The sequence below is a fragment of the Sorex araneus genome, chromosome 3 (genome assembly GCF_027595985.1).
Source record: "Sorex araneus isolate mSorAra2 chromosome 3, mSorAra2.pri, whole genome shotgun sequence".
Lineage (NCBI taxonomy): Eukaryota > Metazoa > Chordata > Mammalia > Eulipotyphla > Soricidae > Sorex > Sorex araneus.
Genome location: NC_073304.1, coordinates 76,003,385 through 76,030,934, shown reverse-complemented (window position 1 = coordinate 76,030,934; position 27,550 = coordinate 76,003,385). Strand labels below are relative to the sequence as shown.

Genomic DNA, 27,550 nt, shown 5'->3' with positions numbered 1-27,550 from the left:
GGGTTAAGGTGTTTGTCTTGCATCCTGTCAACCTCAGTTTGAATCCCAAGACCACATATGGTCTGCTAAGCACAGCCAGGGGTCACTCCTGAACACAACCAGGAGTAGTCCCTGAGCACTCCACGTATGGCCCCAAATAAAAAAATAAAATTTACCAAAGTATAACCAAACTTTTTTCCAAAATGGAAAAGGGCCAGAAAGACCACTCAAAGCATGTGCTCAACCTACGTTTAATCCCTGGCATTGCATGGTTGCCTGAGTACTACTAACCATGGCTGGATGTGGTCCCCAAAACAAAAAACAAACTAAAAGCCAAATTAAAAAAACTAAAGGCAATACAAAATCACAGGAAGTCACTGAAAAAAGAAGAAAGTCGTGTATGTGTGTGTGTGTCGCTAAGGAGTTTTTCACCCAGAGTTGTAGAGGATCAAACCCGTTGCCCCTGCACACCAAACAAATGTTCCAGTCCTCTAAGCCTTCTTTCATCTCCTGAGTCCAATTTTCCTTTTTAAATTTTTTTTTTTTGTTTTTGGGTCATACCCAGGTGTTCAGGGATCATTCCTGGTGAGACTCTTAGGAACGTTTGTGGTGTTGGGGATCAAACTGAATTCAGCTGCAAATAAGGCAAGTGTCTTGCCCTCTATACTCTCTCCTTGGCCCCTAATTTTCCTTCTTAAACGCATTTTATTTTTCATATTTTTTGTGATGATAGGGATTAAACCCAAATAAGTCCTCTACATGCAATGCTAAAGCTCTTAGACCTAATAAGTCTAAGAATCCTTGGTTTTGTAAGTTTTATGTCTAAGTTAAGTAGTATCAAAAGTGAGGATCAAAATCAGATTCTAGTCAAAACACTTACTGTTTTCCTTAGTTTGGTTTTTATTTTTATTTTTTGGCCATACCAACTTGTGTTCAAGGGCTACGCCCAGCAAGGTGCTCAGGGATTGAACCGGGCCTGCAAGAACGAGCTCATCTTATTGAACCATCTCTCTGGCCCACTTACTTTTCTTTTCTTTTTTTAAAAAAATTTATTTTTTAATTAGTGAATCACCGTGAGGGTACAGTTATAGATTTATACATTGTTGTGCTCATGCTTCAAAGTTTGAAAGCCCATCCCTTCACCAGTGCCCATTCTCCATCACAAATAAACCCAGCATCCCTCCCACCGCCCCCAACCCCATCTCCCCCCACCCCATCACCCTGGTATTCCCTTTTGTTCTCTCTCTCTAATTAGGTGTTGTAGTTTGCAATAAAGGTGTTGGCCCACTCTTACTCTAAAAAAAAAAAAAAAAAAAAAATTCTGTCTAGCTCTGGTTTGCTTTTCCTTAAACACGCATTTCCCCATCTCCTCTCTCCTCACATTGCTTTTTTGTTCGTCTCTTTTTGAGCCACACCTGGCCATCTTCATGGTTTACTCCTGGCTCTGTGAAGGGCACTGCTGGCAGGGCTCGGGGACACATAGTGAGCCAGGGTCAAAGCTGGGGCAGCTGTAATGCGGGTGCCTGACCCACTGTACTATGTTTCTGGCCTTCTCTTCGCTCATATATTTCTTAATAAGTTTCATTCAATAGAAATTATTTTGCTTCACTAAAATAAGACAATTTTCTTAATGTGGCCAGGGAGAGAGCCTGTGGTAAAGCATACGCCAACCCATAGGAGAACAAAATCCAATCTCGGCACTGCCAAAAACCAAAACCAAACAACCGTAAAACAATTTTATGATTGTAAAAAAGGAAGTAAGAAATACTCACCCATTCGGTAGCATTTACTAGTGCACTACTAGTGGGCTGAAGGAGGCAGGTACTCCTATAGGGCGCGCCATTAAATCTGAAATAAGAGTTAAATAAACACTTAGAGTGGCAGGAGTGATGGTATGGTAGCTGCTTCCCTTACATGTGGCCAACCCGGGTTCGATCCCTGGGTCTCCATTTGGTCCCTGAGCCCAGCAGGAGTGATCCCTGAACACAGGATTATGCCCAGAAAACAGACAGCTGTGGATCCAAAACAAATAAATATAATAAAAACAAAAATATAATGCACTTAGGTCTGAGCTCACTGTAAAAGAAGCTGCTGATGTCACAGAAAACTCTTTTTTGGGGGCCACATCCAGTGGTGCTCAGGGATTACTCCTGGCTCTGGACTCAGGGAGCAATTGGCAGGACAATGTATGATGCTGAGAATCAAACATGGGTTGGCGCTGTGTGTCAGGCAAGCACGCTTGCCATTTCTCCAGCCCCACAAACAACTCCAAGAAACTCACAGACTATTTCTAGAAGTTTTGCAGTTTTACGTTATTCCCCCTTGCCCTTAGACAAGGGGTGGATGCATCAAAGGTTATCAGACACAGGAATAACGGCACATGTTAAATTCTATTTAATAAAAAATATCTAAGATTCCTCAAAGATACACCAATGTATCAGGCCACAAAGAAGATGAGATATGTTACCCCAAGTCCCTAAAAGGCACTTCAAATTCCAGTTCTTCCTTAGTTAGAGCCTCTACTTTTTCAATGAAATTTTTAAAGGCTGTTTTCAGTTTGTGCCTCATTTCTCGTTCCATCTGTAGAAGAAAAAAAGTACTCATTGACTTCAAAAGACCCAACTACATGTGGAGTCTATCATAACTGCGTTACTAATACATATATGTCTTATTATAAGTCACCATAACATTAATTGCAGAGTTAAGTCTCAAGCCAAGTCTAACATGTAAGTCATTGCAGACTGACTTATTCTGCATATGGATTCAGGGGTTCTTACTACATTTACTACCTCAATTTTGCACTTAATCTTACTTCATTACTCTGAAAATAAGGCACCCAATTTAACAGACCTGCTCAGCATAGAGGTCATCTCGGTCATGCATATGCTGGTGTTTTCCCAAGTCTGTGGTGATCTCTCCCACTTCTGTGTAGAACTGTACATCTGTGTGTCTCTTCTTCCCAAACATGATGGCATTCTGAGGGCAGAAAGCAAAAAGATTGGGGCCGGAGTGATAACATAGCAGGCAGGGTACTTACCTTGCATGCAGCTCACTAGGTTTGATCTCTGGCACCCCAAATGGTCTCCCAAGCCCCACCAGGAGTCAATCCTACACACAGAACTAGGAGTAAGCCCTGAGCACTGCAGATGTGGCCCCAAAGTAAATATATTTATTCTAGAAGCCACAACACATAAAAATAATAAAACTATCAAATATAACAGCATAAATATTGACATTTTGGAACAAAAAAGGTATAAAAACTTATAAGCACTTTGGAGATTATGTCCATAACTGTGTGTCTAACAAATATTATTTATATCACTGTATCACTGTCATCCCGTTGCTCATCGATTTGCTCAAGCAGGCACCAGTAATGTCTCCATTGTGAGACTTGTTGTTACTGGTTTTTTTTTTTTTTTTTTTTTTTGGCGTATCAAATACGCCACAAGTAGCTTGCCAGGCTCTGCTGTACAGGTGGGATACGCTTGGTAGTTTGCCGGGCTCTCTGAGAGGAATGGAGGAATTGAACCCGGGTTGGCCTCGTGCAAGGCAAATGCCCTACCTGCTGTGCTGTATTTTATCATGTTCCTTTTTTATTTTGCTTTTTGGGTCACACTCGGCGATGCTCAGGGGTTACTCCTGGCTTTGCACTCAGGAATTACTCCTGGAGGTGCTTAGGGAGACCATACAGGATGCCAGGAATCGAACCAGGGTTGGCTGCATGCAAGGCAAATGCCCTATCCACTGTACTATCGCTCCAGCCCCGCCGTTCCTTCTAATCTGTAGCACTGTGGACTTTATAAACAATAGTCTGTTCTGAACTCAGAGTAATAATTTTTTGAGTTATGTGCTATTTTTCAACACCATGTTTAAAAAGTCTTGTCCAAGATCTCCTAACCAAAAGAGCAGCTGCAGCTGGGCAGGAGAGCGCTTCCTCTGCATGTGCGAGGCCTTGTGTTCAATCCCCAACAGCACACAAAAACAAAAACCCACACACTCAAAAAACAAAAAACAAAAAAAGGGATTAAAGTGGTAATACAGGAGGTAAGGCATTTGTTATGCATGTGGCCCAGTACAATTTGTAGTATCACATGCTTGATTAAAAAAAAAAAAAAAAGTTTTTGTTTTTGGGTCACACCTGGCAATGCTCAGGAATTATTCCCTATCTGCTGTACTACTGTTGCTCTGGCCCCTTGATTAAAATTTTTATGTATCTTTTATTCCCAAAAGTAAAAATTTATGCTGACACTGGGGATAGTTTTATTTATTTTTGTTTTTTTGGGTGACGCCTGGAAATGCTCAGGGGTTACTCCTGGCTCTGCACTCAGAAGTTACTCCTGCAGGTGCTTGGTACTGTATGAGATGCCAAGGATCAAACCTGGGTTGGCAGTGTGCAACACAAATACCCTACCCACTGTACTACTGCTCTGGCCCCAGTTTTATTATGTTTTTTGATCCCCCAAGCCCCATCACGAGTGGTCCCTGGCTACAGAACCTGGAGTTAAGCCCTGAGCACTGCAGGGTGTGGCCCTCTCATCAAATAAACAATGTCTCTCCACCACAGCCCCCACCCCCAAGCCCCCAAAATCCCAAAAAATGTCCTAAGTAGTAAGTAGAAAGGTTTACCTTGAGGTGAAAGTGCAAGACAATAATCATTTCTCCATCACAGGGTTGGAACAAAGCATGCTTGATGTTATTGTACAGAATATCCACTTTGTCTCCTCGAACAGATGTAAAGCGAAAACCTGTGTGTGTATGTGGGGGGCGAGGGGGCAGTTAGAAAATGAAGCAGCTAAGTAACTGCTCAGCTGCTCCAGCATAAGGTTAAGTCCAAATGCAGAGCATCTTTTCTGGCTGATCCGAACAAGGTCAAAGGAAAAGTCAGAAACAGCTATGCTGGCTATCTTATCCCTCTGACAATGAAGGGTGCAAGGGGATTCCTCCCTCAGGTCCTGAAACACCCTCCCCCCACCCCCCCACACACAAGACAGTCTAAGCCCAAGAGGGATCATCCCTACCATTGACATGGGCTTCCAGGGAGCCTTGCATTCTCTTTTGGGCAATGTTTGGGCGAATGTATAGATCTTTAAGTTTGGGGTTACTTCGGTTAAGATTGATCACCAGTGAATCTTGCTTCACAATACCCTGTGCAGAATAAAAAGTAAAGTTAATTCTCAAGTATCTTTATATTTCTCCAAGTCTCCTTTTACACAAAGAGGCTTTGTCTGTGTTCAGGCTCACCTCCTTTTCTTTCTCTTCTGCTTCCCGAGTCTTATATCGCTTCTGTACTTCTTTTATAATTCGGAAAGCATTCTGAAGGTTCAAGGCTGGTACTGTCTGCTCTCCGGGTGCCTTCATATTTGAAGCTCGATACGTACTGATGAAGAGGGGAAGCAATTATATAATTTTTTGGTCTTTGTTTAATTTTTGACCCATACCCAGAGGTAATAAGGCTTACTACTCCTGGCTCTGAGCTCAGGGATCACTCCTGGTGGAGCTTGAGGGACCATCTGGGATGCTAGGGAGAGGACTCGGGACAGATGCATGCAAGGCAATCACCCAAGATGCTGAACTATGGCTCTGGACCCCAGTATATAAATTTATCAATTAGGTAATCCACATTTGTGTATTTTATAAGTAGATTAATAACCTTTAGGAAAAAAAGGCATATTTTTCTCTTATTCACTTTATTCTGGATTGGTGAGGTAATGTCTGTAAAGTTAAAAGCAAACCCAAATCTCTGTTCTCTCCTACAGAATACACTGATAATCTGCTGGGTGGTGAAATAATTTATTTTTCTTTTCCTTTTTGAGGGAGAAATAGTAGTGTTTGAGTCACACCTGGCTCTGTGCTCAGAGAACCGTGCACAGTGAACCTTGAGTTACCATCCACAATTCCAGGAATAAACCAGGGTTGTTCACATTCAAGGCAAGTGTCTTAACTCCTGTTCTACATCTAGCCCCCAAATCACTTATTTTTCCTTTTTCGGGGCCATAACCAGCTTTGTTCATGACTCATTCCTGGCTCTATGTTCAGAGTCTAAAAGGGATGGTAGGTATCAGCTACATGCAAGTCAAGCACCCTACCCAGCCCCTCACTGATTTTCTCAAATGTGGTATTACTTCCCCTAAATTATTCTATTTCACACTAGGAAAGAGTAGAAATCAATGTGACATATATTTTCTTATTTGAGATTATGAAATATGTACTAATATTTTCGTCCTCAAAACAAGGACAAAGCTCAGAAGGTGATTCTACGTAAGTGCTGTGTGGGGAGCGCAGCAGAGAAGAAAAGTCTCACCAGCCAGCAGTGACTGGGGTGGCTTTTGCCTAGGGACTCACATTTCCTTGACAAACGTGGCTTCTGGGTTAGGAAAGATGTTGCCCTCATTTCTGCCCAGAGCACTGCCTGGGCAATAGAAGTTGATTCGCAAGTAAGTGTAATCTCCTTCCACGGACATACTTATATTCTGTTCAAACAAAGGGAAAACATTAAAATAAAGACAGGTGTTTTTCCCTAGAAAACACTGGTGATTACAGAGATCTTAAAGTTAGGTTAGGAGTACAACCCTAGTCTCTAAAGCTTAATCTTAATCTAAGACACAGTTCATCTTTTTTTCCCAATGACTAATTTCCATAACAATCCTTAGTTTTTGGGGTGGGTAAGGCTTCTGGACCACACTCAGCAGTGTTAGAATGAGGAGACGACCCCCATTTCTGTGCTCAAGGGTCATTCCCTGTATGCTTGGGGGACTGCGCAGTAATCTGCCGTGTGTGAAGCGTGTGCCCCGAAACCCCTAAGTACACTGAGCTATGGCTATCACTAAACTCTTAAAAAAGCTTTTACCATGTGCCCAATATACAACTGGTTGAAAAAAAACTGAGAAGTTCAAGGAAAGACAAGCAAATGATGTTTCCAGACAAGATAAAAACAATTCATGTTTTAAGAAGCAGTGCACATGGAACTTAATTCAAGTTAGTACCTTGATTGTGGCAATATGAAAAGGTGTTGCAATGCCAAACACAGGCATTATTACAGTCTCATATTTCTTATCAATATAGATCTTCATTTCCCGAATATGTGGCTCCTTAGGCATCAAAGATGGGTTTTTATAGGACACATTGGATTTGCGAGCTCTAGCATAGAGACAAAGAAGCATCTTTCATAAATGTTTGCAAATCATACATAATCTAAGACAATCTCCCTACTCAAAGCAAACTTACTTCTGGATCTGTTGTTCTCCTTTCTGTTCAGTCAGTCGTCTCTTTGCTTCCTCATTAAGTTGAGCTGCCAATTCTTTTTGATGTGCTCTTCGTTTCTCTTCTGCCGTCATCTCATTCTAAGGAGAAACTCAAATGATCAGCACATGTGACCTTCTGACATAAATGTCTGTAATACAATCAAATATAACCTAAGAAAATCTCAATACTGTTTAAACCAGTAAACTCACTCGGGTTCTTTCCGTAAGTAATGCTGCCCGAGAACCTCTTCCTAGCAGGTCCTCAGCTTCATCTTTTTCCTCTTCCTCTTCTTCCTCATCCTCATTCTGTGGGGAACAAGTCAGAATCAGAAATCCAAGCCTTAATTTCTTCAGTCAATATTAGCTATTTCTTCCCTGAACGAAACTTTCTACACAACTTGTGGTCATCTTCATCCTACCTTCAGAAAAATTCCCATATTCTTTACTTTCTTCTTCACCGAAGTGAGAACAGTGGCCGGGCCATCCTAGAATAAAACAAAGAAGTCAGAGCCTTTAAACAGAAACACACTTTCTAACACAATGTACACCTAGGCAATACACCTTCTAAATGAACACTAAACTGGTTTTTTGGGGGGTAGGGTTTGGGCCACACGGAGTGATACTCAAGGGTTACCCTGGCGGTGCAAATAGGATGCTAGGGATCAAACCTGGGCAGAATACTAAAATTTGTGATAATAAATCCCATTTATATCCTACCAACTTCTGATTATAAACTATATTTTGAGAGGCAATACTAAGATAATAGTTAAGAATACAGATTTTATCTGAAACCTCACTAAACCACTTTCCTAACATTTGGCAAATTATTTAAACTTCTCTTGCCTCAGTTTTCTGGGTATGAGGTGAATATATAGTTCATATGGTTACTATATGGATTCAATGAATTAATGTATAAAAGTGATTACCTTATAATATGAACACTGAGTTGTTAACAACTAGATCCTGCTAAATGAAAGATTAAAAGTCAAAGACCACAAATGTTTGGAAGAGACAAATACTGAATCTAAAAAAAGAGTTTAGTCATTTTCTAGGTCAGGGGGACTAGGAGTGAAAAGAGGGAGTGACTGTTAACGGGTACTGACTTTCTTTGTGAGGTGATTAAAATGACCTAAAATTAGATTATTGGAATGGGCTGCACACTGTGAATGTGCTAAAAAAACCACTCAACTTTTACACTTTTAAAGTGGATAAATTGTATGATGTGTAAATTATAGCCCAACTGGTTACTTAAAAATTTAAAAACTGGCATTCCAGTTTGGAATCAACCACATCCCGGCTGAGGTATGTTCCTTTTACTTCCCTATGCTCTCTTCTCACTCTGGAGAAACCCTGTGTTTTCTCTTAAACACCTTACTTTTTTCTCTCTCTCCTTTCAGTAAAATTTATTTAAAAATATTTAATGTACTGGGGCTGGAGCAATAGCACAGCGGGTAGGGCATTTGCCTTGCACGCGGCCGACCCCCCGGGTTCGATTCCCAGCATCCCATATGGTCCCCTGAGCACCGCCAGGGGTAATTCCTGAGTGCAGAGCCAGGAGCAACCCCTGTGCATCGCCGGGTGTGACCCAAAAAAGCAAAAATAAATAAATAAATAAATAAATAAATAAAAATTAATGTACTAAACCAAGTTTGCACAGGATTTTTTTTTAATTACTATTTTTTGGTTGTTTTGTTTTTTAATTTTGGTTTTTGGGCTACACCCAGCAGTATTAGTCCTGGTGGAGCTTAGGGGACCATATGGGTTGCTGGGGATAAAACCTGGGTCAGCCACATGCAAGCCAAGTACCCAGCCCACTGTACTATCACTCTATCTAAGTGTCACAGAATTTCTCCCCTTAATAAAGCACTGAACTTTTTTTGTCTGTTTGTTTTGGAGATACACTCAGTGATCAGGGGTTGTTCCCAACAGTGCTCAGGGTAGGGCGTTTGCCTTGAACACAGCTGGCCTGGGTTCAATTCCCAGCATCCCATATGATTCCCCCAAGCACTGCCAGGAGTAATTCCTAAGTGCAAAACCAGGAGTAACCCCTCTGCATTGCTGGGTGTGACCCAAAAAGAAAAAAAGACTATTAATGATGAGTATCAAATCAGGGGCTCCCACATGCAAAGCAGGTATACCCCAGTCCTCTGAGCTATCTCTGTAACCTTAACAAAGACATTTAAGGAAAAATAAACAAACGTAAGTTACAAAAATGTACCTCAAAAGTCTATAAACACAGTTGGGGAGGTAGGGGTAAAAAAGACTATAAACATTCAAGAGCTTAAAAACAAATACAAACCTCATCCACAAGGACTGTGTCTCCAATGAATAAGGCATAAGTTTTCTCTTCTGGTTTCTTCCCGTCTTTGTTGGATAGATCTGAGAATCCCAAATTGATGCTGAAAACCATCCCTAAAACACAAAAAGAGAAATCAATCTATAGTAATAAATCACAAATTGTATACAAAAAGGGAGACGAATCAAAATGAAATAAAAATTTAAAAAAGTTATTTTCGTAGGCAAGAAAGATTGTACTGGAACATGCTTGCCATGCACACAGTGGACCCCATTTGAAATCCCAGTACCTCATACGGTCCCTAGAGCACCTCCAGACATGACAGTGAGAACAAAGTCAGACTTAAGCCCTGAGTACTGCCGATTGTGGCACACCCCCAGATGTGGCCCCAAGCAAGAAACAAAAGGCACCTGCCTTTCTTTCATATGGCAAACCCAGGTTCCCCATACATCCTGAAATACAGAAGTGACCCTGAGCGCAGAGCCAGGAATAAGTCTCAAGTACCTGCAGTATGGCCTCCAAACAAATAAAATGTATTTTCTTATTGCATGCCTGTAAAACTTACCTTTCTTTAGTTTGTACTGATTTTTACTATTAATTACTAAAGATCCTTCTCGGAATTCAATTCCCATTCCAAACCTAAAAAGGAAATGAAGATAGTTTTAAAAAAGGAAAAAGATGTTAAATGATTCACTCCTCTTGATCAGCAAATTAATTAAAGGAGCAGATTTAGGGGCTGGGGAATGAGTACAGCAGATAGGGCGTTTGCCTTGCATGTGGCTAACTCAGGTTCGAACCCTGGCATCCCACATAAGGTCTCCGAAACCCACCATCAGTGACTGAGTGCTGGGCCTGGAGTAACCCATGAGCATTGTCAGGTGTGGCCCCCAAATAACAACAACAAAAACAACAAAAACAGATTCAGTATTTTTGGGCCCTTACTATGCTGAACATAATTGCCTCATTAAGTACCTCAATGTAACTTTTATTTGACTGAGCCTAACTTTCAGCTTATTCACTCATAATTAATCTTTACTCTTCTACTAAAACATCAAAGCAGGGGTTTTTCTTTCTTCTTCTTTTTTTTTTTGCAGGGGGCCTTTTAAGGACTACATAACCAAGTCAGCAATAACTGTATTAAAGAGGCATATTTCACTGGAATCTTATTAATTATATTCATTAAGTCACTTTGGTCCAGACATGTTATAGTTAGGGGCTAGAGCGATAGTAAATGGGTTAGTGCACCTGCTGTACATCTCACTGATCTCACTCCAGCATCAATCACATATATTCACTGGAGCATACCAAGACTGGTCACTCCCAATCCAAAAACCAAACCAAACCAAAAACATAGACTTATTTATAGGTCAACATAGCCCTCCACCAGAAGACTAAAAAAAGCTCTATGAAGCCAGTTTCCATTAAAGTTTTGTTTTCCCAAAATGTCTTTTGTTCTGTAAGATGTATTAGGTATATTTCTAAATTTTTCAATGGCCAAAAACATTGGAGAAACACTGGATTGGGTAAAGATTTGGGCTGGAGAGACGGCTGAAAGGGCTGAATGCACACTTTAGATATAGGGATCCTGGGTTGAATTTCCAGCACAGCATGTCTCAGAGGGAATGTGGTCCTCCCGAAAGAAATGAAAAATTCTATTTATTTGGATTTTTTGGGTCACACCTGGCGATGCTCAGAGGTTTCTCCTGGCTCTGAACTCAGGAATAACTCCTGGCAGTGCTCGTGGGACCATATGAGATGTTGGGGATGGAACCTGGGTTGGGTGTGAGCAAGGTTAAACACTCTCCCTCATGAACTATCACTCTGGCCCCTATCTCTTGATGATACCTGGCAGTGTTCAGGGTTTACTCATGCTCTTCGATCATGGACCACATGGAATACTATAAATCAAACCTCAGCTCGGGGCTTGCAAGGCAAGTGCCCTACCCACTGTACTATCCCCTCTGGCCCCAAATAAAATCATGAATAGTGATAGTACAGCAGGTAGGCACTTGTCTTGCCTCTGGCTGAACCAGGTTCAATCCCCAGAACCCCATACAGTCCCGATTCCAGGAGGGATCCCTGAACACAGAGCCAACAATAAGCTCAGCACCGCCAGGTATAGTCCAAAAAGAAAAACAAAACAAAAATACTGGTTGAATCAACGTAAGAATATTTGACTAAAATGGACTCAGAATATACATCATAGAACCCTACCCCAAGTTTTTGGTGATTTTGTTCAAAAGCTCTGGCTTCTGCTTTTTAACCACATCCATGACAGCGTTATACACATCACATATCTTCACACCTATCAAGACAGAAAGGAAATATTAAAATGTCTTTCAAGACAAAAACAACTCAAACACATTTTTCCTTTTTTCAGTACCAAGAATTGAACTTGAGGTCTTATATATGCAAGTGCTCTATGCTGTGCTACACTCTTGTCCCTTCCAAACGCAGTTATTTATACAGGGATTCTGGACCGTGAGGGGCAGTGCTCAGGGGATCTAAGTGATGCTGAAGATCAAGTTGGGTCAGTCACAAGCAAGGCAAGCACCTGAACTCTGGTACTATCTCTGTGGCTACTATCTGCATCTTTCTTATAAAGGGAGTAGGGGAGAGACACATACCTAGCAATGTTACTCCTGGCTCAGTACTCAGGGGATTGAGTAGTGCCAGAGATCAAACCTGTGCCTCCTGCATGCAAGGCATGTACGTACTTCATCCTATTGGGCTATCTCTCTGTTGCCCGCCGCTGACCCCCATTTTTATAAACTTTCTTTTCAAGTTCTTCCATGTGTGAGCAAAGGAATATAGCTGCAAGAGTGGTAGTGCTTAGAAATTTGCATTCTAAAAAGAATATACTTAGGGGACTGGACAGACAGCACAGGGGTAAGGGATTTGCCTTGCACATGGCTGATCCAGGTTTGATCATTGGCACTAAGCTGGTTGCCCAAGCCCTCCCAGGAGTGACCCCTGAGCAGAGCCAGGAGGGAGCCCTGAGCACAGCCAAATAAACAATTCCAGAGAAATCAAACAAGAGTGATCACTCAGGGTCAGTGAGATAGCTCAAAGGGCTAAAACTTGTGCCTGACATCACATGGCCCCTAGTTTAATCCCTGGTTGCATAGAGCCCTCCAAGGAGATGGGCAGAGCCCTGCTGGCCACCTTACCATTAAACCACCCACCTTGCACAGTGAGGTTAACCACCAATAGTAGTCCCTGGGCCCACTTCAGCACTACTTAGAAGGCACCTCAAATACAGAATCATCACCACACCCCGCTGTGTTCAGGGATCACTCTTGGAAGTACTTGGGGTGACCATATATCATCTCCCAGACAGAGCCTGGTTGAGTGGTTGGCTGTGTGCAAGGCAAGTGATCTATCCACTGTACTATCTCTCCAGTCTCCAAGTCATTCTTTTTTTCTTGGGCTTTTTTTTTTTGGGGTTACACCCGGCAATGCACAGGGGCTACTCACAACTGCATTCAGGAATTACTCCTGGCAGTGCTTGGGGGACCATTTGGTATGCTGGGGATCGAACCTGAGTCAGCCGTGTGCAAGGCAAATGCCCTACCCACTGTACTATAGCTCCAGCTCCCTCCCAGTCATTCTTTTTTTTTTTTTTTTGCTTTTTGGGTCACACCCAGCGATGCTCAGGGGTCACTCCTGGCTTTGCACTCAGGAATTACTCCTTGCGGTGCTTGGGGGACCATATGGGATGCCGGGGATCGAACCCGGGTCGGCCGCGTGCAAGGCAAACGCCCTACCCGCTGTGCTATCGCTCCGGCCCCCCTCCCAGTCATTCTTAATCAGTCGATGGAACACCAGTGGACCACAGTGAAATACTTTTAACTGTTAACATCAGCATCACAATAATATTTTGAGTTTTATTTCTTTACACTTAAGTAACATGGTTTCAACAGTGGGAACATTTATGTTTTGATGTAGTTACTATGCCTCACTGCCACCAGTGTGCCCAAGACCCTTGCCGTTGTACATTACTTCTAATCCACCTCTTCCTCGCCCAACCTAATAGGTATACATTTTTAATTGTTTTTGGGGTTTGTTTTTGTTTTTGGGTTACACTCAGTAGTGCTCAGGGCTTATTCCTGGCTCTCACTCCTAGTTACTGGGCTTCAGGGATCATGTGGGGTGCTGAGGATTAAACCTGGGTTGGTATTAAACCTGCTTTACTATTGCTCCAGCTCCCAGGTATACATGCCTTTTGAAACAAGTGAAAAATAGAAGTACTACTTACTGACTTCTAGCCTTAATTTCTCAGGACCTATGTACATAATTTAAATCAGGAAAATTCAGATACTGAAGCTTTAAAAGCTATCTGAGGGCATTTTGTCCTCATTAAATGGCCTATTCTATTTCTACCAATAGGACTTAAAATTGATTTCAGATATATAGGGATTGTGCTTGGAAGCTAGAGTATCATGGGTATGCCAAAAAAGTGATTTAAAGGCGGTTAAAATCCTATTTAGCCAATCAAGAGTGAAAGTCTCAAGGGAAATAAGGTACTAATTACTTAGTTTCCTTTGGAGGTAGTACGCTGGTTAACAGGATTATTAGTTTGATGTCAAGCTTAAATTTTTGGTATTCATATAATGTGGGACTGAAGTTACATTTGTTAATTCTAGTTCTTAGAACTTTCCAAGAGAACAGGTCATGGTTATCTTATGAAGATCTGTTCATAAGATCACAGAGGTTAGCCAGTTTGTAAACAATATAAAACCACAATGATCACTCAGGCCGAAAAGAAAAGATTCAAGAACTAAACGCTCAGATCATTTGATGTCAATAAAATCTCATTTTATTTTTATTTATGGCTCTTGGGCCACACCTTGCAATGATCATGACTAACTGCTGGCTCTGCACTCAGGAATCACACCTGGCAGTGCTTGGGGGACCATATGAAATGCTGGGGACCAAACTTGGGTCAGCTGCGTGCAAAGAAAGAACCTTACCTGCTGTACTATCTCTCTGGTTCTCATTTTAGCTTCAGTACAAGAGACTTGGAAATAAAAACTTAAATCAATACTAATGTTTTTGTTTTGGGCCATACCCAGTGTTGCTCAGGGGCTACACCCGCCTCTTTGTCCAATGGTGCTCAGGAGACCATGCAGTGCTAGGGATCAAACCCAGGCTCTTGCATCCAAAGCATGTGCTTCAGCAATAAACTCTCTTGCTCTCTCTCTGGCCCTGAATGATGTTCTTGTTCCATGACATCCAAATTTTCTCTAAGGTGCCTTACCATGTCTTAATTCCTTTAGCATCTCCTCTTGAAGCTGGATCAAAAAGTTGTAATTTTCTTGAACTTCCTGAGAAGGGTCAACCATCAACGTGCGAACAAGGTTGGAACAGTAAGATTTGAAGCGAATGCCCATGGCACAAGTGATGGCTCCAAAGTGCATGTGATTCTTATCACTAAAGCCAAAGAAGAAAGCCTTTCATTAACCATACTAGCAGAATCCTGAAATGTCACTGAAACAGTAATGATAGTGATTATCTTTTCTTCCTGTATACCAAAGAAGAGGCAGAAGAAATTCTGTGGTTTTATTATTTATTTTTTAAGTTTTGTGGTCATACCCAGTGATGTCCAGGGGTTATTTCTGACTTTCTAATCAGGGATTACTCCTGGCAGTGCTCATCAGGGGCCAGAGAGATAATACAGTATAGGAGTAGGGAGGGTGTTTACCTTGTACATGGCCAACATGGGTTCGATTCCTGGCATCCCAAATGATCCTATGTCCTGTCCACCCCTTAGCACCCTCTTCCCAAGTACCACCAAGAACAATTCCTGAGTACAGAGCCAGGAGTAATCCCTAGACATTGCTGGGTTTGATTCGCCCCTGCCCCCCCCCCCACCAAATGACAACAGTGTTTGTGGACCATATGGGATGTCAGGAATTGAACCTGGGTCAGCTGTGCTGCATGCAAGGTAAGTATCTTACCTGCTGTACTATCTCTCCAGCCTCCAGAATAAGAACTTTGTTGTTGTTGTTTTGGGGTCACACCTGGCAGTGCTCAGGGCTTACTCCTGGCTCTGCGTTCAGGGATCACTCCTGGTGGGCTCGAGGGACCATATGGGATCCCAGGGATCCCAACCTTTTAGAATAAAAATTCAGTAAAGACTGAGCCAGAGTGATAGGACAGGGGGTAGGGCACTTGCCTTGTACATGGCTGGTTCAGGTTTGACCCCTGACAATCCATGGTCCCCTGAGAATGCTAGAAGGAATTCCTGAGCACACAGCATCGATGCACAATATTTTCAGTATCATTCACAGGATTTTCTAAAATTAGAAGGGGTGGGCCAGTAGAGCAAGGAGGGTGTTTGTTAGGCACAGGGGTGACCAGGGTTTGGTTCCTGGTCAGGAGTGATCCCTGAGTACAGTCAGGTGCGCCATCCCTGGCCCCCTTCCCCAATCCAAAGGGGATTATCATACATGGAATATCCACCTAGTAAGATTATATTGGTCTTGTTTTGTTTTGGATCATATCCAGGGGCGCTTGGGGATTACTTTAAACTTAAATGCTTTCTCCTCAGTAATGTTCAGGGGACCATGTTCAGGAATAAAACTGAAGCCTTGTGTATGCAAACCATGCACTCATTTCATGCTGAACTCTCTTTCTAGCCCTATTAAGATTTTAATGTCTGTTCTGTTTTGTTCGTTTGTCCCCTGCCATACTCAATCATTAAAAAAAAATGCTTACAATCAAATGTTCAACTAACAAATAAAATAGAAATATACATAGAATAGACTAGATAATTGTAAAAAGCAGACTAATGGCTAGTCTATCTCCACCAACTTAAAAATATAATTTATAAGGTTACAAACAATAATAATTTAATGTCTTTCATATATTCTGCATTTACAATTCCTCTGGCTATTTAAATTCTTCTTTAGCCATTGAAAGCAACTTCATATTAATCCTATGTCATTTTAACATAACCCAAGAGGTTTTTTGACTACAAAATTTTTTTTCTTTCTATTGTTTTATTGAAGAACAGATTTTATTTGGAACTTTTGAGGAAATGGAGAGTGAGAGAAAGAATAATGAGCTCAAGAGAACATAGGTTTCTCCAGAGTGGAGAGAGCTCCAGTACACAACCCAGCATTTAAGTATTAAAGTACGAAAGTACACATCTCCAGAGGGCAAGATGTGGGCACCATGTGTATGTGCTGGTAACACATGTGCTCAAGCAACATAAGTGCTCAGGCAGTTTATGTGCACTAAGATTTTATTTCTTTTAACATTAAAACATTAAAAATATCAAGGCACTCTGCTATACATATTCATAGTTGAGTTTCAGGTGTATAATGTTCCAACACCAATTCCACCACCAGTGTCCCCAGGTTCCCTCCCACCTCCTGTCAAGACACATTTTTGAGTTCTACAATTAAGTAAAAGTAAAAACAGACTGAAAGCTGACATCCTGACTGCTGTATTTTGAATGTAAGAACCCTCATACTTACCTCACCACACTGAACTTAAGGTTATAATTGCCACCACTCTGAATAATAGGAGGGTAACACATTTCCACAGTGGAAGGATCTGCCCCAGCTAGATACTTTTTCTCTTCAATGGCCTTTTCCACAGACTCAGCCAATTTGCTATGTCGAACTTTCTGTAAGCATACCCAGGAATAAAACAATAGTTACTCAAGGGTGGCAAAGAGGAGATTTGGGTTAAAGCACTACATGTTGGTATACAGGCAAGCAACTTCAGAGAATATGTGGAATTCACAATTATTCATGGAAATCTCAAGCAGCCTCAAGAAAACAACACAGATTTATAGTTATTTTGAAAGATGGCATCATTATACACCATCAACCTGCATATCAGAATTTTAATTGGGGGAGGGGAGTTTAATTCCCCCAGAAGTAGAAAATACACTTGAAAAAAAAAATCCACAGAATAATGCATCAGGGAGATTATTTTCTGCATCAGTAAGAGAGTAAAGACTTTCTTCTCCATTTACCTCATCTGCATCAACTATTTCCATGACTCTCTCCTTGAAAAATTTGTTGAAGACTTCAGAAGTGATGCTGGCAGCTTTCTTCATTAAGTTGAGCTCCCCATCCTCCTTCACCGCAATGGTGTAGGCCACAACCGCACTGATATCTATCTGCAATCAAAGTGGTAGGAGTTTATAACATGCACTATGGAACTGCTTTAAAGAAAATAAAAAAGTGTACCTTTAGGGGCTGCAGGAGACAGCACTGGGGTCAAGGGCACATGCTCTGTATGAGCGAAGTATGAGTCTGATCCCCAGAGTGTGGTTCTGATGAACTCTCAGCACCGCTGGGTCTAAGCACTAACCTCAGGAAACCCCCCTCCATGTCCCTAAAACCATCTCTGTAAATAGGAGTACTGTCATTGATAAGTAGAATATGTAAAAAATTATTTTTTGTTAAGTAAAATAGTCCTATTGAGGGAGGAGACGAATTCTAAGGAGAATGCGTAGTTCTCTAGAACGAGAAGAGAATAAAAAACACAAAGTAACAGAACGGGTGATCTAAAGGAGACAGGCTACCCCAGGAGGAGTGCCAATAAAGGAGAGATCACATACCCAGAGGTGGCATCTGAGTGAAGTGCACCCAAAGCAGATAACTAAAATTTACGCCCAGACTACTAAAGGATGGAATCAACCAGATAAAGGACAATTAAAAAAATTACACATCAAATAGGCCACTCTGGAGTCGGAGTGGACACAGTGCACAAAATGGTAAAATAGTCTCTTCTTGGATTGAATAAACACTTGAAACAGGTTTTTTCTAGATCTTTGAATCCCAAGAAGTATTAAACTAATGTACCATTTAAAAAGTAAATGTGGGGGCTGGAGTGATAGCACAGCGGGTAGGGTGTTTGCCTTGCATGCAGCCGACAGCATCCCATATGGTCCCCTGAGCACCGCCAGGGGTGATTCCTGAGTGCATGAGCCAGGAGTGACCCTTGTGCATTGCTGGGTGTGACCCAAAAAGCAAAAAAAAAAAAAAAAAAAAAAAAGAGTAAATGTGTTCTTTTGTTTGTTTTTGGGCCACACCTAGCAATGATCAGGTCTTATTTTAGGTGGGGCTTATGGGACCATTATCTGGTGCCAGGGGAGCAAATCCGGGTTGGCTCCATGCAAGGCAAGCAAGCCCCTTACTTTCTCTCCGTCTCTGTAAATGCTTCTGTCTGAAGATTTTTGTAAAGGATGATGAAAGAAGAAATTCAGGAGAGAAGTAGGAGTGGGAAACTCTTATTTTTTAGAAAGGAGGTTTGTCTCAATAGCCCTCCCAAATAGGGAAACTATCTCCTGAATGCCTCATTCTCGACTGAGAAAAGTAAAATTGGCTTATTTTCTCAGAGGGAATAAGAAGTGGAAATGTGAATGTATAAGCTGTTTACCCAAAACAAATTCTCTGTACTATGTGTTATGAAAGTCAGTCACACTTTCAACCTCTCAGCTCCTATGTGCTATTTGTGCGACAGTCTTACTTTGTCAAAGCCCTCTTTGCTGAGGCAGTCGTTCCAGCTTTTCATAAACTCTCCAGGAAATCTGTCTTTGCTGAAGACTCCAATCTTCTTGCCATTCTTACTCTCTTTGATGGCTTCAATCATTTTGTCAAAACTGCTCTTATTACTTTCATTCTATTGATGTCACAGGAAAGAAAAGAGGTCAATTAGCTGTTTGTACTAGTAATAAGCATAGATAAAAATTCTAAACTGTAAAGAATGAATTCTCCCCCTTTACCCTACCCACTTCTAAGGGTGATCTATAACACACCAGAAATTAACACAAAATTTCTTTGGATATTTTTACAGTTAAGTGCTATGGAAGTTGACTCTTCCCTTTTTCCAGGAGGGCATTAGGACTCCACACACCTCCAAAAATCACACTCGAGGGTTAGAGAGAGGACTCAAAGACTGAATTTGAATCCTAGTTGGACCCCCACGCTACATGCTCCTGTGAGCACAAATCCAAGGCCTCAAAACAAAAATTACATTTGCTAGAAGCTGGGAACAAGCACGTTCTCCATCTAGGAGACTGGTTCAATAAGATAAATGCATTCTCAGCTTTCCCCTCTAGACAAGCTGGTGTCCTCACTGTATTTCTTTAAAACTATTTTACTTAAAAAAACTCTTTACTTCCTAAAAGTGAATATGCAATAGAACATTACAATTATAACCATAGTCAGTTAAAACCTTCCTCTTAGAATCGTTGAAATTCCCAGATGGAACTTCTGTTTATCCTTTTAAAGGTTCTTTCACATTTATGACATGTTTTTTCTTTTTTCTTTTTTTTTAATCAGTTCTGACCTTTTCTCGTATCAGCAGTGTGATGGCAGGAGCTCCATTTGCATTCTCATTGCCCTTAGTGTTGGCAATCTGTTTTAAGAACTCCACTTTTTTCTTGCTGGCCATAAAGATGATTTTGTCATCACAGAAGACCATTATAGTATCTGTTAGTTCATAACCAAAGAGCCATGTCTATGGGAAACAACAACAATATTTACAGATTTAGAAAGAACAAAAATCAATGTACTCATACAGGAATATTTATAAAACAACAGAAATTAACTCCAAAATAACGTGGAGTGGGGAAGCCTCCAAATGGATTGAAATGAAATGAGACTGGCCAGGAGTTGACAATTTATTAAAACGGAAAATGGGACTGTAGAGCAGGCATATGGGAGTAGACAGATAAAAACAAATAAAATGTTACTTTCAAGATTGTTCTGTTTGAAAAATTCTGTACAAAAGAAAATAAAATAATGTGGTCATTTGTGTTGATAGGAATAATTTAGTAGGACAGAACCACATAAACAAATACATAGTAGCACCTCAGGAAACTGCATTTTACCTCCCCCAAAGACTGCTAGTTGTTTATCAATTATTTCTCATCTTTTCTTGCAGCTATGTTAAATCATCAGATTAAGCTGAATAGAACTTCAAGCAAGTATCCATAAAAATGCAAGGCCTCCCACTTTCTTTCCTTTCTCTATTCTTTTAGCTTTAATAGCTACAGTTCTAGCTATTTTTATATGAGGAACACAATGAATATTCCTTAAGAATGGGAGGAAAGATCTAGAAAAAACAAGGTTCATTAGTTTCTCTATATAAGAGAAAGTAAAATACTGTAGTTACTTACTTTTAATGCCAGGGATCAACCTTGTAAATCCAGGGCCTCATTTTTGTGAATTGTGAAGCACATACTCTGCCACTGAGCTACAGTCCCAGCCCCAAAAGGAACATTTTATTTCAGCCACTGTTATGTAAGTTTTTATCATTAAAAAGTCCACCCCAATTTATATACTCCTCTATTTCCCGTAAGGTCCAAGTAAGTGATTTTGCTGAATTTCTATGAAAATATTCTAGATGTACTCTAAGATATTAAGTACTTCAAATATTGAGTACTTCAAATTGTAGATGGAGGAATTGATTTTTAACGGGGACAGTGATTACCAGACTGAGCAAGGAACCCTTTCACTCACCTGTAAGGCAGTTGATTTGGCATAAACAATTTCTTCATCAACTCCCACTGACACAACAATAGCATCAACATTGGCATACTCATCCTCTCCTTTCTGAAAAATAAAGATCCATAATTTGGTCAATTCCTTTTATGCTAATATAGGAATACTGAATTCAATATGTATCCAGGATATGTAAAAAATTTTTTTCACAACAGAAATTCCAAGTTTAAGGCACAAATTTAATTTGCTTGACAACATCACTGCCGTTAGTCCTGTAGGACTCAACAGAACCATATCTGGCAAGGGAGCAACCAACCGGGCCTGGCATATACAAGCAAATGCCCCAACAACCTCTATACTTTGGACTCAAGTTTTTAAATTTACTACTTGTTTATACTGTATGGTTCAGGAGCACAGGCTTCAAACAGTTACTCTAATTTTTATAACAGCTTTATTGAGATAAAACACAGACAGGCCTGAAGAGTATACAGGAGGCTTAGGTTAATTTAATATGGGGCATCACATGGGCCCCAGAGCAACAAGAGTAGCCTCCTGAACATCACCATTATGGCCTCAAAACAAAATACAGAAAAGTTTAAATTTTGAGAGGCCAAAGCTAGCAGTTCTTGGAGACCATGTTTCACCGGGTTTGGGAGACTGTCTATGATACAGGATCTGAATCACTGTTGGCAGCCAGAGCTGCATGCTAGGCACACACCTTAATTTGGATACTATCCGGTTCTAAGTTCAATCCTTAAAACAAAACAAAACCCGAAGATTATATACAATCCACTTATTTAAGGGGGGGAAATTAAATGTTTAGTGTTTTCAGTTATATACCAAATCTCAGTATAATTTTATTATTATTTATTTTTTGTTTTTGTTTTTGCTTTTTGGGTCACACCCGGCGATGCACAGGGGTTACTCCTGGCTCTTCACTCAGGAATTACTACTGGCGGTGCTCAGGGGACCATATGGGATGCTGGGGATCAAACCCCGGTCGGCCATGTGCAAGGCAAACGCCCTACTCGCTGTGCTATCGCTCCAGCCCCTATGACTACTTTTAATTGTTGTAGGTGCTGCAGCTGGTAATACTTAGTGGTGCAGATGAGGGGAAGCAAATGGCAACCAGGGACCAAACTAAGAACCATTATCATTTGATCCTCATTCCTGATGAACCCAAACAGAAACACATGGCGGTCAATATCCAGCTGCCCTGAGTTGCCGGCAAATCTGTCTCTACAAACTTGTATTTTGAATACTTTCTATACATATATTCGTATGGGATCTTCTTTTGCTTAACATGCTTTCAAAATTCATTCAAGTTCTCACAGTATCAAATCTTTATCCATCCTCCCCATTTTCAGTTTTTTGGGCCACACTGGGCAGTAATGGGGATCAAATCCAAGCACTTCATATACAAAGCATGTATTCTTGCCTTTTGAGTAATCTTGCTGGACACCTTTGCACTGCTGAAAAATAATCCATAGTGCAAAAGCCTATTTAATTTTTTTTTTCTTTTAGGTCATACCCGGCAATCTACAGGGGACCATATGGGATGCTGGGAATTGAACCCGGGTCGGCCAGATGCAAGGCAAATGCCCTGCATGCTGTACTATTGCTCCAGTCCCTACAATTTAAATTTTGCTACAAATAGTACTGTGAACATTCACATAAATCTTGTGTGGATATACTACCTTTTGAGTTTTATCTAGCAAGGCTACATATCAACCCTATGAATATATTTTCTTTGAAGAACCATCACTTTTTTCCAAAGTGACAGCACCATTTTATATTCCAAACAGCAATGTGCAAGAGTGTTAACCAACACTTAGTTTTTCATAACACACATCCAAAGGCAAAGTAGCATCAGTTTGTATTTCTGCTTCCCTGATAGTTAAAGCTGTTGTACGATATCTCTCTGAGACCCAATGAGTAGATTTAGCTATATTTTCTTCTACAAGTCTTAAAGTTTTAATTCTTATACTGTTCTATAATAAAAGTTAATTGTTGTATACAATGAAGAAACAATCTTAACTCAGTCTTCCTGTTTTGGAGTCATACCTGGTGATGCTCAGGGATTACTCCTGCCTCTGGACTCAAGAATTACTCCTGGGGCACAGAGGCGGCGATATGGAGTAGCCAGAATAGGACCTATTCTGGCCCTAATCTTTACTTAAAAACAAATACAAACAAAAAAACCTAAATCCTCTCCTATCCTTTCTATCCTTTGTTGTTGTTATGCAATGAATGAGGGTTGCACCCATGCCAGGCTGTGATATGTGGCAATTTAAGTTGTGCTCATTGAAGGTCACATCTCAAGTGGTAGTGCTCACACAGGTATAGCGATCACTACAGTCTACACTCCTTCAGTTGTGCTTGACATGGGGGTGAGCAATCTTAGTTAAGGCAGATGAGTTATAGGTTTAGTGTTTGCTGGGGTCATACAATGCTCAGACAAGTACTTGCCGGGGTTGCACCTCCTGGCTGTAGTATCAGTACCCATTTTTGCAGTACGTAAATACATCTGACTACAATGTAGCTGGAAATCACATGCAGCATTGGAGATCATAGATAGCAGTGCTGACCAGAATTACACACAGGAGACACCAGGGATTTGCACTCATGACCACATACACGCAAGGGAGATGTTCTAAGGCATTGTGCACTGCCTCTAAGACCTCAACTTCAGTATTTTATTTTCTACTTTTTAGTTTTTTAGGGACCACAGCTTGCTGTGGTACTTGGGGATTCAAACCAGGATTGGACACATGCAAGGCCAAGACCTTAACCTCTGACCACAAATGAATCTCAGAACTGAGCAGCTGGTCCAGAGACGTTCTGAACCTTGTGCCAGGCCAATTTCACTGGGATGCCTCAGATGGAAGCAGGTGTCATCCCTCCACCTGGGATTCAAAAACCTCCAGAACCCAATGAAAAAATCCAGGTACACAAGACCAGTGACTGAATACTCTAGGCCACAAGGGACCGAGGATGGGTCACTCCTTCCCATCTCCAGTACTGCTGTAACGCCCACAAACTGCCCCCAGGTGGCATTTAAGGGCATTAACGGCCTCGATCCAGAGACTCACAAATGAAATCTCGGAATTGAGCAGCTCACTGCGGAGATGTCTCCCGACCCCAATTATTTAAAATTTTAGAATTCTAGGAGCGTATGGCTGCAAAAGCAGCTGTGCAACATCTCATGCTATTCATAACAAGCAATACAAAATATATTATCTACCATCTGCTTGTGGGGCAGGCTTAAGTGGTGGGAAAATTCAAAATAATGGTGGTGGGAAGATGTAATGATGGTGGGATTGGTGTTGAAATATTGAATGTAATCAATTATTGTGAACAACTTTGTAAAAAATAAAATTTTAAGAAGACCTTAACTTCTGTACTATCACCTTCCTAACTTCATTCTTTTACTTGTGAATATCAAGCTGTTCTGGCACCATTTGCTGTAGAGCATTCTTTTTGTGTTGGGGCCACATCTGGTGATAATTAGAGGTTACTCTTGGCTCTGAACTCAGGAATTACAGCTAGCAGTGTTCAGGGGACATATGGGATGCCAGGGATTGGACCCTGGAGAGCTGCATGCAAGCTAAGCACCAAACTGCTGTACTATCACTCCCACCTTTTATTATTTGGGGTTTTGGAGCCATACTCAGCAAAGAGTGGGTATACTCAAAGGCTAATCCTGGGTCTATGCTCAGGTGAGTGACGCCTGGCAGTGCTGGAGTAACATATGTGGTGCTGGGAATTTGAACTGAGGTTAGCTACATATAAGGCAAGCACCTCACCTGCTATATAATCTCTCTGGCCTCCCTAAATTATGGAGGTTTGTTTGTTTTTAACAAAACCACTGAAATTAAGGTTTCTCTTAGCACTTGAAGTCTTGGTTGAATAAAAAATGTACTAATATATACAAAAATTAAAAGTATGGGCTTGGGGAAGAGTTCTAATGGGAGGCCTATTGGAGAGCCTGAATTAGGGCCCTGGCACAAGCAGCTGAGGCCCTGGCAGTCTCAGGAAAGGGTGGAAAGACAGCTCCACAATCTTAAAGCATGTCTTGGGTTCAATACCTGGTAATTTGTGGTCCCCTCAGTACCCCAGAAGTGACCATCTTGAGAATTGAGTGTGACCCCCCCCCAAATTAAAACAAAAATTCGAGCCTGGAGTGATAGGCATATTGCTTTTTGCTGACTGTTTTGAGCCCGAAGACCAAATGTCTGCTACCCGAGCACCAAGGGTACAGCTCTGGAAGCCTGAGAACACGTCAGGGTGGCCTTGGGTTATCCCCTACACGAGAGGGCTCAAGCAATACTGCATCCTCATGCCCTTGTGTTGAACCACTGACCTGGTTGCCGGAGAACTACTAGGCAGAGCCCTTTAGTCCCCTAAGTGCTGCTTTGGGGGACCCCCTACCAAATTCAAAAAACAAACAAAAACCCATAGTAAAATTACAAAAACAACAAAACCCACAGTGGCTCAGGGATTTGATTTAGCAGTACAGCTGTCTGCCTTGCTTGTGTGAGGTCCTTGGTTCAATCCCTGGCACCACATGGGGAAAACAATGACAAAAAATAAAGTAGAAAAAGAGCATAACAATTTAATAAGCATTAATATGGGAAATTAAACAATAATCTTAACTTTATAAAACTAAGGATTGAGACTAGAAAGTCCCAGTTAGCAATTTTACAGACAGAGGAAACAAACATCTTGAAGGTTTTTTTTTTTTTTTTCTTTTTGGGTCATACCCAGCGATGCACAGGGTACTCCTGGCTCATACACTCAGAAATTACTCCTGGCGTGCATGGGATGCTGGGAATCGAACTCAGGTCGGCCGCGTGCAAGGCAAACTCCCTACCCGCTGTGCTACCTCTCTAGCCCCTTGAGGTCTTAAATAAAATAAAATACCTAATCTTCCACAGCTGATCAAAAAGGTGAGAGTGAAAACTAATAATTTCTTTAAGAATTCATTCGCTGTGACCATTTCAAAGAATACTCTTTGATTAAGAATACAATCCCTCTGGCCCCTCTTGATTAATTTTTTTTGAAAACTGATGGGAAGAAATAAATGTAGTAACAGAGTTTAAGATATTTAAATATAATTAACAGGCAAACTTCTTAAAATATAACTCAAATTTTTTTTTTTTTTTGGTTTTTGGGTCACACCCGGCGATGCACAGGGGTTACTCCTGGCTCTTCACTCAGGAATTACCCCTGGTGGTGCTCAGGGGACCATATGGGATGCTGGGATTAGAACCTGGGTTGGTCGAGTGCAAGGCAAACGCCCTACCCGCTGTGCTGTCGCTCTAGCCCCTAAAATGTGACTCAATTAAAAGAATTGCATAAAACCAAGTATTTTGATAGCAAAACTGGAAAACCTTTATTTTCAAACCATATACAGATTACATTTAATATGTTCTTCCGAAACTGGATTTAAAAAAAAAATTACGTACCTTTTATTTATTTGACTCTGGGCCACACCTGGTGATACTCAGGGGTTACTCTAGGCTCTGCACTCAGGATCACTACTGGCAGTGCTCGGGGGACCATATGGGATGCCAGGGATCGAACCCAGGTTACCCATGTGCAAGGCAAATGCCCTCACTGCTGTCCTATTGCCCTGGCCCCCTGAAACTGGATTTTTAAATAAACTACTTATAAACTGTACACATACTACCCACATGCTTAAGTGTATATATTTGGAGTGAGGTTTTGGGCCCCACTTGGTGATGCTTGGTAGTCACAGAAGTACTCAGGGACCAGAAAGGTCCTGGTGACTGAATGTAGATCTCCTCCATTGCAAAGTATGTACTGAGTCCTTTGAGGTGTCTCTCTGGCCCTTACATTATTTTCAGATTAAATTGTTTGAAGTTTGTTTAAAATACTGAAATGGAGGTGCTAATTTGAGAGAGGTAAAAAAGACGTCACCAGGTTAGTAGCCCGTGCCTCAGAATCAATGGCAAGTGCCAGCCTGGCAGGCAGCTAGGGCCCATTCTGTGCTGCTTGAAGGTCCCAAATTTCAGGCTACAGAGATAGCTCATCAACCTGGAGCCAATATTTTGAACGTAGGAGCTCTATGCTTGATTCCTCAGCATGGAACAGTCCCTGAGCACTGAGGCAGGAGTAACCCCTAGCTCTGCCAGGCAAGACCCCACCACTAAGCAATACTTGCCAGATTCCTGTCTGATCTCTTCAACTTAGGCTGGTCTTTAGGATTCAAATGAGAACTTAAATTTGGACTTGTGATTCCTACTCTCCTCTTTCTAGATAAACATTCTTGCAACAGTGATCCCTGGTATGCTCAGACTTCCTTTTTACGAGAGAGAGAGAGAGAGAGAGAGAGAGAGAGAGAGAGAGGGAGAGGGAGAGGGAGAGGGAGAGGGAGAGGGAGAGGGAGAGAGAGAGAGAGAGAGAGAGAGAGAGAGAGAGAGAGAGAGAGAGAGAGGTCAAGGATGGACCCAGGGTCTCAAATACGCAAAACAAATACTCAACCACTGAACTATAACCCCTAGCCTATGCACCGACTTTTGACATTTAAACCCCTTGTC

The 27,550-nt window shown here is 41.4% G+C and overlaps 1 protein-coding gene across 1 annotated transcript in view; it reads right to left on the bottom strand.

The window, feature by feature from the left end:
- Nucleotides 1-27,550, bottom strand: part of SUPT16H (SPT16 homolog, facilitates chromatin remodeling subunit) — a 44,521-nt gene that overhangs the window by 7,981 nt on the left and 8,990 nt on the right. Inside the window, exons 2-21 of the mRNA XM_055130761.1 lie at nt 21,006-21,098; nt 19,831-20,001; nt 19,009-19,161; nt 17,507-17,653; nt 17,001-17,152; nt 14,777-14,949; nt 11,731-11,821; nt 10,082-10,155; nt 9,520-9,632; nt 7,640-7,705; nt 7,431-7,526; nt 7,204-7,319; nt 6,963-7,116; nt 6,322-6,449; nt 5,221-5,356; nt 4,998-5,124; nt 4,606-4,724; nt 2,830-2,955; nt 2,447-2,559; nt 1,752-1,827 (exon numbers count right to left, since the gene is read on the bottom strand). Of these exons, the coding sequence (XP_054986736.1) occupies nt 1,752-1,827; nt 2,447-2,559; nt 2,830-2,955; nt 4,606-4,724; nt 4,998-5,124; nt 5,221-5,356; nt 6,322-6,449; nt 6,963-7,116; nt 7,204-7,319; nt 7,431-7,526; nt 7,640-7,705; nt 9,520-9,632; nt 10,082-10,155; nt 11,731-11,821; nt 14,777-14,949; nt 17,001-17,152; nt 17,507-17,653; nt 19,009-19,161; nt 19,831-20,001; nt 21,006-21,098 (2,424 nt within the window). The remainder of the gene's footprint in view (nt 1-1,751; nt 1,828-2,446; nt 2,560-2,829; nt 2,956-4,605; nt 4,725-4,997; nt 5,125-5,220; nt 5,357-6,321; nt 6,450-6,962; nt 7,117-7,203; nt 7,320-7,430; nt 7,527-7,639; nt 7,706-9,519; nt 9,633-10,081; nt 10,156-11,730; nt 11,822-14,776; nt 14,950-17,000; nt 17,153-17,506; nt 17,654-19,008; nt 19,162-19,830; nt 20,002-21,005; nt 21,099-27,550) is intronic.